At 38.0% G+C, this 17,006-nt stretch overlaps 1 protein-coding gene across 5 annotated transcripts; it reads left to right on the top strand.

The window, feature by feature from the left end:
- Window positions 1–70: 70 nt before the first annotated feature.
- UBE2D1 (ubiquitin conjugating enzyme E2 D1) lies at window positions 71–16,721 on the top strand. 5 transcript variants are annotated; one of them, XM_030487752.1, is made up of 8 exons: window positions 197–252; window positions 8,392–8,455; window positions 8,550–8,581; window positions 10,736–10,853; window positions 11,315–11,392; window positions 11,728–11,833; window positions 14,145–14,238; window positions 15,838–16,721. In XM_030487752.1, the coding sequence occupies exons 4-8, from the start codon at window positions 10,803–10,805 to the stop codon at window positions 15,881–15,883; spliced, it is 375 nt and encodes a 124-aa protein (XP_030343612.1). In that variant the 5' UTR covers window positions 197–252; window positions 8,392–8,455; window positions 8,550–8,581; window positions 10,736–10,802; the 3' UTR covers window positions 15,884–16,721. The 5 variants fall into 5 exon arrangements, with proteins under 5 accessions (XP_030343606.1, XP_030343605.1, XP_030343612.1 ...); XM_030487750.1 differs by having other exon boundaries at window positions 203–252; window positions 15,177–16,721; XM_030487751.1 differs by lacking the exon at window positions 197–252 and adding an exon at window positions 505–629 and having other exon boundaries at window positions 15,177–16,721.
- Window positions 16,722–17,006: the final 285 nt, after the last annotated feature.

The raw sequence follows: 17,006 nt of genomic DNA, 5'->3' as shown, positions 1-17,006 counted from the left end.
AGCAGCGCCGCCGCGCTCCCCACGGACTGCACTTCCCGGCACGCCCCGCGAGCGGCCGGGGGCTGCGCATGCGCAGGGGGGACACAAAGGGCTCGGCGAGCACGCGCCCCACCCCGCGCTCACCCTCACCCCCGCCTCCGCGGCGCGCGCGGGTGCTGTTACCCGCCCGCTCCGCCCCCACCCTCACCGGCCGCGCTCCCCGGTGCCGCCGCCGTGCCCCGCGCTCCCATGGCGCTGAAGCGGATACAGAAAGTGAGTGTGGCCGAGCCGCGGGAGCGGAGTAGAGCGAGGCGGAGAGCAGAGGGGAAGGCTGTCGCCGCCCCGCTGCTGCCCGGGAGTGGCGGCGGGCCGGGGCCGCGGCCAGCGGGAGGCGTCGCGGGAGCCGCTGCTCCGCGTTGTCTGCGCCTGGGGCCTGTGCTTCTACTTTCCGTCGCCCAGGTCGTGTCCCTGCTGCTGTCCCCTGGCTGCCGGAGCTGGTCCCGCGGGCCACCCCAGGGGGCGGAGGGGGCGAGCCCGGTGTGGGGCGCGGCTGCCCTGGTCAGAGCGGTCGTGAGGTGGAAAAAGGGTGGTTGGTGTCGGGCTCCTGCGGTTTCGGGACTCTTCGCCTTCTTGAAGACCCCCCACCCTGAGTCAGTGTTTTAAACTGTCCGTAATAAAACATCTGAGATACTTCCCGAGGGTATGGTTATGAAGTAGTGGGTGGAAGGCGACGTTGTGTTAACTAACGGGTTATCTTTAGTAGAGCTGTAAGTAAAATGTCTGTTGCCAAAATACTGCTCTCCTATTATGTACAGCTTGGTTAGCTCTGCGCCTAAGTTTTTTTCCACGTTCAGAAGCGCTGCCGGCTCAGTGCTTGATATGACCTTTGAATGCATCCCAGTTCTAGAGTTTTGGGGTAATATTTGTAAATGAATGGTCGGGTTTTAATTATGGAGTAAATTTCTAGATTCCCTTTGTTTGGTAAGACCCAACTGGTCACTGAACAGTACGGACAGAAACAGGATTCTGAATGGTAAACATAGAAGTTGAGGTAATGTTAGCGCCTTGGCTGCGTTATAGAATATGTGGTATTTTGTTGCTGTTGGCGCACCATGTTTAGTCGGTGTTTGTGCTATCCTGGTTCTGTGACTGCTCTGTAATTTCTTGTTCTGGATTCCCTTTTGCTATTTGAAAATGTTGGTATTGCAGAAATAGAATTCTTTAATGACCAGTTAACGCTGCAGCAAGCAGATTTGGGATATCTTACAACTAGATACAAAGCTACTTCGATGGGTTTTTAACACAAGTCGGTAGTCATGTTTCATGCTACAAATCTTATTACAGGCAGTGCAATTAAGGGAAGTATTTCTTTCTTTGTATTTGTTGGGAATGTTGCACTTGGACATTATGTCAAATATTAAAACATAACTACAGTGATTTTTTTTCTAGCAATAACTCTGTTTGCTCCTGCATACTATGGGAATGTTTTGCCTTGTGTTGCCTTTTTCTTGAACATCTCCTTACCCTTGTGTTTATAAGAAGAGGATTGTTCTAAATACCTACTCTTCTTCTTACTCTTTTTTTGCCCCCTCTTTTTCTTTTTTTTTTTTTTTTTTTTTTTTGTAAGGTGACCAGTCAAAGAAAAATTGTAAATTGTGATATTTTTGAGATGGAGTGGTAGGTTTTTTTTTGTTGTGGGGTTTTTTTTGTTGTTTGGGGGGCTGGGTTTTGGGTTTTTTGTTTGTTTATTTGTTTTGGGGGTGGTTTGTTTGTTTGTTTGTTGTTTTTAATACCCCCATCACTATCTGCTGCCTTTCCAGGGCAAGAAAAAGTACTACTAGAGGGATTTGGTCAGCAGCTTGCCTCTGGAGCAGTAGAAGAGGAAATTGGCAAGGAAATAAGACAGTTTCAAATGGAAAATTAAAATGAAGCGGAGAAGTTTGAAAAGACAAACTATCTTGATGTCACTGTAATATGTAGAGCTTTGCTGAAAATTACAAAACTGGAAGTTTAATGCCAGATGAAACGTATTTGTATGACGGTGTATTCATCCGATCTAACTTTCTGATGTTGCAGAATGGCTATAAAGGTTGGTAGCTATGGTGTATTTCAACAGTAGGAAGGGATAAGATCTGGAGTAGAGGAAATACTGTAGGGATTTCATAGTTTCACAAAGTGCCTGGAGGAACTCTTTGGAGAGCAAAGTGCTGTCAGAAAACACAATAGTATTACTTGAGAGCTTGTCAGTCTAGACATACTGTCTGAAGTTAAGCTTGGATGGTTTTAGGGTGATTCAGATTTGTACTTCTGGATTAAAGGGGTTTTGGTGGCAAGCTTGAGTGTGTGTTCATAATTATTTTGATAATTTGTGTGTTCAGAATGATAGCACCTACAGAGGAAGCAAAGCTGTAATACATAGAAATGTTAGTAGCATATTTTGTCTTATATTTGTTGGGACTTCAATTTCTAAATAGTGTTGCCGTTATGAACTGTTTTGTTGCATCCTATCTTCTGTTGATCAGCCTTGAGGGACTCCTCAGAGGACGACAGTGTTGTGGACTTCAAGACTATACAGTAGTAATGGAAAGATATATTGTGCCTGGGAGCTTTCTTTAAAAATGAGCAACTGAGTAACCAATGAACAAGCAGATCACTGCATACAAAAGTACATTCAGCTTAGTGCTGAGCGTGGAAGAGCAGTGAGGATGTGAAGCCCTGCTGTGCAAGCACAGCCATCAGTGTCACCTCCACGACAAATTCATCTCAGTTCCTCAGAAGGACGGGGGAATCTTATTCATCTTATGCTGACGAGTGTGTTATTTTATCTCTTCAGTGCTTTGCTTTGCCGTTGCATGAAAGAGTGAGGCACTATGTTTCTACGCTGTCGAAAACTTTAGGCTGCACTCTGTGTGTAAGGTAGAATAGATGTTCCTTGGGGCAGGAGTTGCTTCTCTGTAGTCAGTGACACACCAATGAAAGAAAAGTGCATGTTTTAGTGAGCATTGTAAATTCCAGATGTTGCAAATTATGAGAACAAACCAAATAGCATAGGTTTTGGTTGGCAAGGGATATTGTATAAAAGCTTTATTGTTGCCACCTCTGGAAACTGAGACACCATGGCTTTTGCGAGGGTAGAAAATAACTCAGACTGTCAGGTTATGCCCTTAGTGCATAGGTCAGTTCTGCCCATCCATCCTATGCAGAATGATTTTTATGAGATTCCTGTACTGAATTCTTGGCTTGTGAGTTTGCTGCCCTGTCAGTTCAGTATTACAGTTGAGGAGATAGTTTTCATCATAAAACCTGTACTTCTGGGTGCTCCTCTAGTGTTAATGAGGAGCATTAATGATACTGTGCTGCTTAATGGCTCAGGCTGTTTTGAAATACCTATAAAACCAGTATTTACTTTTATTCTAAGCATAAAAAAATTTTTTACTTAAAAGAGATTTTGAAACCAGTTAAAAGAGACACATTTGAAGACTGGTTTAAATATAGCTGTTGTTTTTTATCTTGTTTGTGCATAGTGCTTGATTATTTTTCTCCTACAACTCAGTAAGAATAGAAGCATTGAAACATTTAGATATGTCAGTGGACTATATGTCTGTTTGTTTCAGTATGTGTTTCATGTATGTGTAGACTAACAGGACATACTGACTTGAATATTGATGTTGAAAATAACTTGCTACTGTAAATTGACTCTAGTAAATAAAATTTTATCAGTATTTGTGGTTTAGGTTTTGACTTTAAACTGTTGAGTCACATGCTGTCTTTAGATGGTAACAAGCATACTGAGGAAACTTTTTTGGATCTGTAATACAAAAATGTTTTAATTTGCTTTTAAAATATCATCTGTGATATCAGCAGTACCTTTTTTTTTTTCTACCTTAAAAACAATGTATACAATAGAATACTACTAAGAATATTACTAAGACTTACCTTTATATCAAGAAATGTTATGACAAATATTTGGTTTACATTTACCAAATTCATGAAGAACAGAGAATCCTTTAACTAGCCTAAGTCTAATCACTGGGCTTTTTTTGGCAGCTGGTTCCAAGCAGCATTAATATAATAGCAGCAGTGTATGCTTGGAATTGGTAGGAAATGAGTTTGTGGTCTACAGTGCAAGAAATGAAGAACATAGCTGGCAAATATAAAAACCTATATTTAAATAATGGTGTGGTAAAGGGTTCTGGTTGTGGCCTTGTCTTGCTTAGAGAATTAAAATAGCTTTTAGTGATGCTGCCTGCATCACTTTATTTTGGTCTTCTGACAGTCTGCGGTCTTTTTTCTGACTTTTTTTTTTAACTGGGGGGGTTGGGGAAGAAGAGACATTATTAGAGCTGCTTTTTATTTTTTTTTTTTGTTACTACTCATCCTCATAGTCATTGCATGCTATACTGAAAATATTTTATCTCCTTGTTATCCAAGAATCCTTTACAATCTTGTTCCAGTAGCTTTTTAGGAGAGAAGCCTGACTGCTAATGAAGCATAGAAGTGTTAAACTGGCCTTCCAGTCTTCACCATGAAATACATCTTGTATTTCAAATTATTGTTTGACAGTGAGTACTAGTCTGCACATTCAGAAATTTTTCCAGCATTTATAGTTTACCATAGCAAGGTTTACATCTGTTAAACTTGATTTTTTTTTTTTTTTAAATTTTTTGTTCGTGCTGCCCACAGAGCTATTTTACAGTGCATGTGATGCAATGAAAGGTGATAATTTGAAGGTTTTGCTGTGATCAGCTCCAGTAATTGTTGTTTAGCATTTGCAGCATTATGCTAATATTCATCTATTAGCTGCACTTGGTCACAAGTCTGGCTTTGTGCTCTGCTGCTGTTCTGTAGTTACAAATAGAAGTAGTTTGCTATAGCACCCATTCATTGCAACTAGTTACAGGCATAGAATTAAGAGTATTTAGAAGTAACATAGGCATAAAATTAACAGTATTCTACTCTGTAATATTTCCTGTGTTTGAGAGGATTAGACGATTTATTCCTATCACTGTCCTCAGCTATTTTCCCTGTAAAAGTTTATCCTGACTGTACTGGGATAGTGTGGCATGTGTCAGAGCTCTTGATAGATGCTTTTATGCTGTGACATTTACCAGTGTTTGAAGTAACTGATACTTCTGTTTGCATCTCTTGCAGACAGAATTTTGGGTTTGTGTACTCTTGTAAAAATGTTGCGCTGGTGTACACTGTGATTTGTAGTGTTGACTTTCTCTATAAACTGAATCTGCACTGCTTTGAGTTATAGATCCTGTTTGTTAGCCTGTTGTACATCAAAGTCTCGCACCAGCATTTTCTATACCAGTGACTGAAAAATACAGACAAGCCCTTGAAGTAACCAGACCCGCATCATGCAGTTACATGGTGATAATCCATAAAACATGGACAAAGCTGCTGGAGGCAATGAACTTAATTACTGGGAAATCTCCATGAGGTTTCAGCACATTGTGCTTTGAATAACTCTTCAGTATCTCTAACTTAACAAAGCAAAGTTTTGGGCTTCTTGTGAAGAGCATTTTAGCTGCTTTGTACAGATAATTCCTGTATTCAATTTCTAATTCTTTTGTGAATATGTAAAGTCATGAAGCAGTTTTTCTACATCTACTTACTCTAGAGAATTATCACAACTGTTCTGCAGTGTTCGGTTCTGGACACTGGGAAGTCAGGCGAACTCAGACATTGTCTCCTTGCACCGTTTCAAAAAGATGTAGGAGAGCTTGTAACCCAAATCTTACAGCTCTCCAGATAATTTTGCTTTGAATATGAAGCTTCAACAGCATAATTAACAATATAAATCTGAATTTGTTCTTTGTTTTTACCACAGCTTGGTCTGAGCTTCTGTATGTAAAGGCTCAAACTGTTAACACTGTCAATTTCAATTTACAAAGTTTGATCATGTTACTGATTGTATTTTTAAACCACATTTAGCTTCAGTATGTTATCTCTTATAATTGGAAAACATGGCTTGAATTAGCTTTATTACTATTTTGAAGTTTGGTCCGGCTTTGTTTCCTAGCTGCAGAAGCTCTCAGAATGTATCTGTGACTATCGCTATGGTCTAGGGAAATCCATTGAAAAGAGCCTCTTCATTCTTCATCACTGTTAGGGAAATACTAATAACAGGAGTTGATAGTTCTTGTCCAAATATGATTAAAAAGCAGGGGGGTTTTCATCATGGACAAATTTCAGTGCCTTTAGCCTGAACAAGTTGAAAGTGTATACCTGAGGAGCCTTACCCAGCTCCTGTCAATTCTGAAGTATGTATGAAAGAACCAATCTGTGTGGGTTTGGGGCACGTGAAGATCTTGACTCTCACAGACTTGTGACTCCAAAATTAAGTGCTTGAATAGCAGTTCACACATGCATTAAGGAATGCTTGCATGTATTTAGAGACTTTCTGAAGAGTTTAAGCTGAATATTTTTCCCATCATTGTGTAGCTGGCTCTTTTTTTTTTTTTTTTTTTTTTTTTTTTTTTTTTTTTTTTTCCCCGTTGGTGTGCAAGACTTATTCTTCTCTTGTTGGGTTAGATTGTGAGTTGCAAATTAGAGTAGACAGTGGCTGTAACAGCTCTGTTGCTGGTAATGCTTGCTACAACTCTCGTGACTCCTGGAAACTTGAGACTTGTTTATTGCCGTAGTATACTGGCAGTGACTTGGTTTTGAATAGATTACCGGTTCTCTGTATCACTCCCTTAGTGAAATTTGAATCCTCCAATTAAAAATGGAACTGCACTTATAAAGGATTTTGCTGTTGCCTTTATTAGTCAAAGTCTAGCCTGCAGTGTTTCTGGACCAGCATACAATTTCACCAACAGAATAAAGACAGACAAGTAATGCTAGTTGGCAACTGGAGCTATTTCATTATATGAAAATACTGTCTCTTTTGTTTTAAATCACAAGGATTGTGAGGAGTGACTTCAGAGCAAGTAGTAGCATTTCTACTCTATTAATTGACTGAAGATACGTTGTAGTGCCTTTCTTTGTATTCAGGGCCAAGAGTGAACCTGTAAGCAGCGTAAGTGTAAGAAGTAAAAGCTTAAGTGCCAGGTCCATGGTAAATTGGGTCACTCAGAGTAGTATGTGAGTTGAAATGTTTACTGGATGTCTTAAATGGATAAACGTATCACAGCAGCTGAGAAGTGCAGAGTTTTAACCCTTCAAATTGTACATAAGGTCTGATTGCACTATGTACATGAATTCCACACTTGAGCTAAACTTAGATCGAATTTAAACCTTGATTTTAGAAGTAGTTGACTTGACTAATGATTTTTTGAATAGAAATGTTTCCACTGTTACTCCTTAAGCTAAATTCAAGGAAATATTTGCAGTCCTGCTTATGTCTGTTGTTGACTTAAATGTGTATGTTTTGGGTAACTTCTTGAGTGACTTAGGAACAGTGGTTTAGTGCACATCTTTTAGCTTATTTCTATGGAAATATTTACACATAGTCATTAGACTTATTGCAGCATAGTTCCTATCATCTTAGAATTGGGAAAAAGTTGTTTGTTGTTTGGTAAAATTTCAGATGTCAAAAGTAGTATATTGAATTAAAAAAGAAAAATGAACCAACATTAATGGTTTGGTTTGCATTTCATATAGGGATGACAAATCAGGTGAAAAGCTTAGCTGGGTTTTAAATAATTAAATAATAGCTGGGAATTAAATAATAATTTTAAATTATTTGGGACTGTGTGGACTCCTGTAAGGGAAATAAATCAGTTGCCCTGCAAAGCTTCTCTGAATGCTTAAATTTAAATTTTCCTGGCAGCTTTTTAGTAGTTGGCTTTGGGGTTTTTTGGAGGGTGGGGTTTCTTGGGGTTTTTTTTTGGGGGGGGGGAGGAGGAGGCCTGCAGGGAATTAAATAAGGTGTAGAGCTAATATTTTTGCTTCGTTTTCTAGTTTACTTAGAAACCCTTACGTTGTGTTCATATATCATCTCTAGGCAGACTGCAAGCATGTTATGAGCTAGCTTAACTCAGCTAGCATGCATAGATTAGGCCAATACAAGAAGCTTTTGTAAAATCAAGAGCAAAAGGAATAGTCAGATTAGCACATAAATTTCTAAATTAGCAGTGAGTTACAGACAAATCAAGAAACCCTTCGTTGTCCTCATTCCTTCCACCCTCCACTCCATGTCTACTTCAGTATAACGAGCTTATTAGGAACTTGGCTGTAACTCTGAAGTACTTTCAGACACTAATTTATAGCACAATGTTGTCTTTAGCAGCAGATCTGTCTGGCAAAAAACCCTTTTGGTATCAATGGGCATTTCAAGTGTTGGTTTCTTTAAAAATACCACAGGCCTATTTAATAAGATCTGTTTGTGTTCTTACTTTTGATGTGGTACTGTTGAGTGGTACGTATTTTCATGTCTTTCAAGTATTGGTGTGTTTCTTACAGGAACTAAGTGATCTGCAGCGAGACCCACCGGCCCACTGTTCTGCCGGACCTGTTGGAGATGACTGTAAGCTGTTAATAGGACCTTGTCACAGTTGACCTTTTTTGGTTACAAAAAAAGCTCAGGAAATCTCTAATTGTTGTATCTTTTTGACTTTCAGTGTTTCACTGGCAAGCAACAATTATGGGACCTGTAAGTATATAATTCATGACCCTTAGAAAGCAGACTTTGTTACCCTTTTTGTAATGGAAAGATTCATTTGGGTTTCTGTAAACATGGCAGTCAAATTCGGCTGTGTTGTATATAGATTAAAGATCAAGGGTAGTATTGTTGTTCTTATTAGTCTGGTACTAATTTATCTCTGTAACTGTTCAAAAATCTGTCCTTTTCACAAAGTTAGGGGTGGCTTAATCAGTCATCTTCAGTGTTTGAATTGTTGATGTGTGCTCCAGAGTGAAAAGCTTGCTTTTCAAAGACGATCATTTCAGTTCTGGAAGGTTCATCCATCTGGAAGGACGAAGAGTGGTTGTAATCCAATGTTAAAGTTGGTAACTGTAAACAAGAGTGGAGTTGCACAGGGTGACTTGGAGGCTTTTAGGTAGAGCTTATTTGATTGCTGTGATGCGGCTCCGGCAAAAAGATGGCTTTTGCAAACTGTAGATCGGCAGTTGTGGGTACTTTGGTTTCTGTGCAAGGAAGGCCTGCTTTTCTTGGGTTGAGAGACATCTCTTAAGTACCCCATTTATTATTCTTGTCAAGGAAATGACATAAGAAAGGGCAACAAAGTTTAAGAACTGAAAGTTTTAAAGGAAAACTGAAAAAAGGTTTAGCAAAAAGAATGAAAAACAACATAACTTGATGAAAGGAGTCTTTATTAATATCACAGTAAGGAGTATATATTCCTAGTGTTACCTTTCGAACTTATTTGGTTTAGATGGTGAGCTGAATCACTGTGTGAGTTGAAGTTTTGAGACAATACTTAATCCATTAAGGATGCAGCATCACATGGTGGAGAAAAGTGGAATTGTCTGCTTTGAGACTGCATTTTCAGCACGGCTGCTCTGAAGCAGTGGAAGATCAGTTACAAATTTGCTGGTCATATGCTGGAGTCTGTTGTCCAACTTGTCAGTAGCTCAGCAGCAACTGAAGTGATCGTGACACATTTTTCTGTAGGATACTGATGCTTTTGGCATTTTTCTTTAACAACTGTGTTCTTTCACATACAAAGTAATTTGACCCTTGCCCTTCTGTGCTGCTTAAAGATGAATGGCAAAAAAGCAAAGAGGTAGGAGGTAACAAAAGCTTATGTGCTAATTGCCACCACTAATGTCTCTTTCCTGAATGACTCTAACCTGAATAAGGGAATACTAGCACATAAATCCCAACTTGAATTTAATTTTTTCTTCCAGCTTGCAATTCAGTCTTCATATTCTCTTTGCTTCAGGTTCTTCAGATTTCTCTAGTTAATGATAAGAATGAGCATCCCTTGCCAACCTTTCTCAGCCATATCTGCTGAGATAGAAGAAACACCTTCAGGATATTAATCCTTTATCTTGATAACAGAAGGAAATAGGGATGCACATCCTGTATGTTCCCTGATGGCCTGAGGGAAGCACAGGTCTAAAGCTTATCCTCAGAATTCACTTCCTATGTGTGGAAGTAGGGTAACCTCTTTTCCTGCCTACGGGCATCATCAATTTGTTTTATATACTCTACTTGTAAAACAAATGTGACTTCACTTTGCCTTCTCTCTGACACTGAACTTGTCTCATCTTAAGTTTAACTTTGACAAATCCATTTAGAATGCATGCAAGGAGTCCTTTCAAACCTGATTGGAAGTACAGCAGCAATCTCTTCTGATGATAGCTCATGTTGACTTCTTAGTAATACTATATATAACCTGCCTTTCATTGCAACACTGTCTGCATTTTGAATGTGTAAGACAACATGTCTTAGTGGAACATTTGTGATCTTACCTTGTATTCATCTCTAAAGTGGTAATTTTTGCTCGTTTCCAAGGTAAACATTTTATTTAAAAAAGTCTGTCTTTGCTTCCATAAGAAACTCCTAAAACTTGATCTTTTGCAGCTTTGCTGAGATCAAGTTCCTATGTCGCTGTTTTAAACTTATCCAGTGATGAGAGATGTTTTCTTCTTCCCTTTATTGGAAATGGCAGCACTACTCTCTATAATTTAGCGCTGAGGCTTTTCCCCTCACTTTTCTAGTTAATAAAAATGGAAGATTTCCTCAACAGATGACTGCAACAAAGTTATTTCTTTCTATTAACTGTGTGCAACCTGGACGTAAACCTGTGCACATGTTCTCTAACAAAATGCATGTTCACAGATTTGTACAGGTCACAAAGATGTTGTGTGTTTTAAAACTCCCTGATGTCATCATGATCAACTGAATTATGTTGGAAAATCCTACTCTTTGCATCTGCAAAGAGATACCACTTCTTAAGGTAAGTATATTTGTAGCTTAAGGCTGGAGGAGGATCAGAGCAGCAGCTGTGGTGTTGCACGGAGACAGGATTTGGAAGACCTGCTCTGGGGCTTGTATTCCCCTTGATGCAGTGGAGCTGATGGAACAGTCATTTTGAAGCTACACCAGTCAGACACTGCTCCTTCCCTTTCTCTTCCCAAGAAGGGCAACACTGTAGCCATGTTGTACTACCGTGGTAGTAGCCATGGTTGATGCTACTGTAGCTGTGCAGGCCAATGGGAGGGTTCAATTCCCTCTGTGCCTTCCCAGTACACAGCCTATAGGAGGCTGTGGCCCATAGCATAGGCTGTGTACTGGGGGGGAAAAAATAGGTTTTTCAAAGATACTCACAGCTTTGGGAGGTTGTCTATGTTCAGAAGATAAGTTCCAAAATACCTGAAATATATTAATGTGTTTGGTTTGTTCTGTTTTTTTTCCCAGCCTGATAGTGCATATCAAGGGGGAGTATTTTTTCTCACAGTACACTTTCCAACAGACTATCCTTTCAAACCACCAAAGGTAAGTCCTTACTCTCAAAACTTACGTGGTTTTGTGTTTCAGTTTTTGTGGGGTTTTTTGTTTGTTTGTTTTTGTGTTTCTTTTTTGTCAAAGCTTTGTTTCTATCTCATAGTTCTTTGGGGCTTAGTTTTGGAAGTTAAAACCAGAAAGGCCAGCAACAGGATACATGTTCATAGCAGGTGAATGGATAAGACTGTACAGTAAAGTGTCTTGGCAGATCTAGTATGACTGGAACCGAAGGGATGATGTTAAGGATTCCAAATGTAATGAACATAAGTTGATGTTACTTGTTTCTTGGGTTTTGTTGTTGGTTTTTTTTTATTTTTTTACTCCAGATTGCTTTTACGACAAAAATATACCACCCAAACATAAACAGTAATGGGAGTATTTGTCTTGATATCCTGAGATCACAATGGTCACCAGCTCTGACTGTATCTAAAGGTAAACTCATAGATTTGCTAATGTGTTTATGAAATTATATACACTGCTGTGGTACTTCTTTATATATTATTGTACTATCTAAGGGTGGCAGTGGGAACTCATTTATCCTGCACATTACAAAAGTGGCAAATTCCATTGAAATTCATGTTATGACCCAAGATCTTGCACAGTTTGTTTGGAGTGTCACATAACATAAAATATTATGTGCATGGCAAAGAAATGTTCTAAATCAAATCGGGTAAGGTAATAAATGTTCAGTTAGCTTGAAATGCAACTTGTGTTAGAGCTGACTGTGCATAAAGAACTGAGGAGAAACAGATGAGCAGAGCTTCAAAATCAGATGAATTTGGATGTAAATGGAAAACCGTGATACTGACATGTGTGGGCTTAACTGATTGCTTATTGATAGCTCTTTGGGTTGCCTAAGCATCCTTGTGTGGGCTAAGGCCTTAATTACACTTTATTTTAAAATTAGATAAATTGTTCTGGTTTGCATTCCTCTGTAAGATGAGTATTTGAAAATATAGCTACTTTCAAAGTCATCAGTGAAAGATGTATTAAAATATTCTAATCCCGTAATTAAACTTTTTTCAAGTTGAACACTCTAGATTTTTGGAACTTTGAGGTTTTAGTAAAGCAGTTCTTTTGTTCTAGGCATTTTATGTCAATTCAAAAGCTGCCTAAAATCTGGGTGCTATCATTGTTTTTTTTTCTCACCCATCCTCAAAATGCTTAGGCACACTCTCAGTCATATTACAGAAAGTTCTCATGTGACTCAAAAGGTTAAACAGTATCACATCTTGCCTAAGCGCTTGAGAGCTCTCTAAATCATGTGTCTTGTTTTAGAACAGTGCCATTGCATTTGGTGTACAAGCAAGGAAAAAATTGTCTTAGTCCAATGGAAATTGCTCTATACAAGTGCAATTGCTATACCTCCTTGGAAAAGCAACTTCTGCTCACACGCAATGATGCTCAGTGCAGTGATCTCTCAAGCTAAATAAAATCAAAGTTTAATACTGTTTCCTGAAGTAATTGCTGAAGATACAAATTACTCTTGCCTGCAGTTGGTAACAACTTTCCACAGAAATTGGTTGGTTTATTGCTGAGCAAAAATTGTTTTATTTTTAGCTATTAAGGTATTTAGCAAATGAAGGTTGGCCCTTGTATCATGTTTAGCAGTTAGCATTTACAGCTGAAAACTCTTGAAGTTTTTAGATCTTCAGCACTTTTTTGTGTCTTGTTGAGCGTTCCTCAAGTTCCTTTATTTCTGGAGGAGTTTGGTCTTTTGTTCTGATTTGATATGCTTTTAATGTGGAAGCACGTTATGTATTTCATAAACTGGAAATTAGCTCAGTGGCTCATGGAAGTTTCTCCTCTTATAGTTCTTGTTTTACAGAATGAAAGCATTACAACACATTGATAGCACCTCTGGTTGGTGTGACCAAGTATTTTAACCCAATTTTCTATATTACTGGTGTATTTGGCACTTAATAAAATAAAATACGTCAGTATGAAGTGACTGGACTTGCTACAGCTGAAAGTAAGTCTTAGTCCAGACTGTCTGGTAACAAGAAAAAGCAAGGAAAAAATTCCAGTTCTACAGCAGATTCTTATGGTAGCATCAAATTCCCTTTCACAAGACATTTAAAATTGTTTAACTGTGGACTCTTGTATTCATATTAGTTATGAGTATAAAAGTAGGAATTTCCTGGAAAATATGGACTGAAAATATTAGGAAAAAATCAAACTCCCTTGGTTCAGTACCAGGAAATTAATATGGAATTATAAGTGAATTCCTGCATATAATGCTGATGAAGTATTTTCCCAAAATGGAAGTCATACATCAAATTAAGTGAAATGTTCATATGAAGGAGAGAATAACTGTCAGCACCGAAGTGGAAAAGGCTATGCACAAATAATATTGCATGGCAGTGTAATGTAAACAGTATTTATTATCCTAAATAACTGTAGATGGAAGGGCTTATTTTAATCAACCAACTACATACACTGTTTATATGTAACTATGTAGTCTGCAGCTTGTTTAATGTTCATGGTTTAAAACGAGAGAGAGAGATCATTAGAAAAGGTGCAGGTCCCTGGACTGCAAGTTCTCTAGGCTAGTATCAGGTGTTGTTTACTTAGGACCTAGAAAAATGATGCTGAACAGAACTGCTACGTGAAAGCTTACTACTTATATGCATTCTCTTTCCAATCTCTCTTCTACCACCCTCCTTCAGTGTACTGGGATATATGAAAGGGTTATAGAAATGAAGCAAACTAACTTGTTTAATCTAGTGTCTCTTTTATTTAGTTCTATTGTCCATATGCTCCTTACTTTGTGATCCTAATCCAGATGATCCTTTAGTACCAGATATTGCACAGATCTACAAGTCAGACAAGGAAAAGTGAGTATAACATATACGTAATTGTGTGTGTGGTACTTGCAGATGGTTATCTGCTATGCACCTTCTATTTTAACTTTTAAAGATACTTTTTTCATAGATTTCTATAGGATTAGATTTTTAAATCTTGAAAATACTGATCAGTGGAATGGCAAGCAGAGAACTGTGGGCATACACAACTGTTGGGTAATTACTCATTTTTTGCACTTAGTTGCATAAAACCTTCACATTTATGTTTTATCTTTATATTCATTTGATGAAAAATAATTTCCCAAATATGAGTTATCTGTTGCTAGTGTGACCCTCTGGTTGTAAAACCTGTGTCTTTAGTAAGATGTCAGATATGAACAACAAACATGTTTTGGACACTATGTTATTGGATAGATCAATACTCAGCTCTTCTTAGCGCTAAGAACTACTGTCACATTGCAATTTGCAGCATCTTACATTGAAAAAGAACTTTTTTTTTTTTTTTTTTTTTTTGACTTTCTGGAGCAGCTGTAGAACTTGGAGGAAGTTTCTGATCTTGGGAAGGTAACATGGACAGCACATAAATGAAGTATTACATGCTTCTGAAGCAAATCTGATTTTGATTTGAGAAGTTTTAACTCTAAAAGTACTATACTGCCTGGAACATCTCTTCTGGGCTCTTTTGCTTAGAGTGCAGAACCACCTGGATTTCCCAAAGTTCAGTTTTAAGGCTTGCTGACTTCTTGTCACCCCCAAGGAGGGTTTTGAAATGCTTATCTTAAAACTACACACAGGGCTGAACCTTCACAATATTGGAAAACAGTCTTTAGAGGTCACTAGCCCAGTGCTTTAGCATAGTGGTGATTCTTTCCAAAGCACTACCTCTCTGGAGTGATTCCTTTGAGCACTTGAGCTTCGAATACTGGCATCTGTGGATAACTAAGCAAAGCGATGCATTTATTTCTTAAGAGTTTGTTGCAGTTGCGGATGGCAGGAAGCTTGGGCCTTTCATTCCATAGTTTAGACTGCATGATTTCCAAAGGGTTCCATGGATGAAATACTACATGTGTGAGATTTTTCCATTTTTGCCGCTTTCTGCTTGATGTAGCAGCTACCTGCTTATCCTGGGCTTACAAACTTTTTCAGAAAATTTTCCTTTCAAGTTCTGAAATACAGATGGCAGTGCAGAATGGAGAATAAAGCATGACTAAAAATAAAACAAACAAACAAACAAAAACCCAAACCCACTGTGTCTTCTGTCCCCACCCTTTCCAAAACCAGTTAATTATACTGAATTTTACGCAGCTAAAAAGTATGAATTTTGTTAGACTGTTAATAGTTACACATTTAGGAATAATTGACAACAAATTCCTGTTAAGATACAAATCAGATACGAATATACCTTTTAATACTAACTTGTGAGACTGGTTTTCAGTTTGAGTATAAGTATCTTTGATAGGTAACCTTAAACTGAGTGTACAGTGAGTATATATTTCTTGGCTTTTAGACTATTTTATTATTGAGTCAATGCTAAGAGGTGAAAAGCTCTTATGTGTGTTAAGTGAATGTGTGGCTATTGCCAATGTATCGCTAACAGCTCTTCACTGTAATGCCTTCTTTCTGCACGTACAGATACAACAGACATGCAAGAGAATGGACTCAGAAATATGCAATGTAAACTTCTGAAGACTTTTTCATATACCAGAGTACTGTAAATTCTAGGGTTTTTTTCAAAATTAGAAGGAAATGGAGCACAGGTTACTGTTTCAACGTATCATGATGCGCCTTGAATTTTTTTCAACCATGTAAGTGTGTTTCTGGAGCAAGGGAAAACCAACTTCCAAAAATAACCTTCTGACTGTGATAAGAATATTTATCCTCTTTGTATGCTTTGCAGGAGACATTTAATATGGTTTTTAAGAGTTGGGCATCTTCAGACTACAAGTTCCATAGTGCAGTCATAAAGCAACCAAATTATTTTTGCTGGAAAAAAAGTAGCTGGTTTTATGTGATGAATACTGTATGTGTGTCCTTTAAAGTAAGTTGTCTGTTTTGTGTGTTCAAATTTCATTTTGTTAGTTCACTTATGTAATTTGTATTTTTTTATTGTATAGACTAAATATTTTATTTACCATGTAAGTCGTTTCATTTTAGACTTACTAGCTTGTGCACAGTATTGACAAGATACAACTGCTAGTAATGAAAATAATTGGAGTATCCCACCTGTTAGGATATTCTAAAGACTGACTGCAGATTTCTTAAAACCTAAAATTATCTTTGCACTGTAATTCTTTATATGCTGATTATGGAGAAACACTTGGTTTTGATTCTGTTGCATACTTGACTTAATTTTATTGCAATGTGAACTAATTGCACTGCTATGTAGAAAGATATGTAACCGTTTTGTTGCTATTCACAACTGATTTTTGACATGTGGGCAACATAACACTACCACAGACCTTTTACAAATCTAAATGTAGCCTTTTCCATATAAATAAAATGCATTTTCTACTATTTGTCTTGGCCATTTTTTTTAATCATGCATGTCTTTAAAGTACTTGCTCTAACATTAGAGCATCAAAATATTACGTGTGCATGTGTCTTGTAGACAAAAGGGAAGGGAAAGCCATGCTTCTCATAGAAACTGTGTTGCAGTTAATTTTTATGCTAGCTTCTGCCTAAATTATTTAGCATGCTGTGGCCCTTGTTTTATATAGGATTTAAACTAGTTTAATGATGTGTTACATCTATATTCATTTATGGAGGAAATGCTACAAGTGTTTGAATATCAAAACACTTCA

Source organism: Strigops habroptila, chromosome 5, assembly GCF_004027225.2.
Source record: "Strigops habroptila isolate Jane chromosome 5, bStrHab1.2.pri, whole genome shotgun sequence".
Lineage (NCBI taxonomy): Eukaryota > Metazoa > Chordata > Aves > Psittaciformes > Psittacidae > Strigops > Strigops habroptila.
Note: the sequence above shows the minus strand (reverse complement) of the source record. Positions and strands in the feature narration are given on the sequence as shown.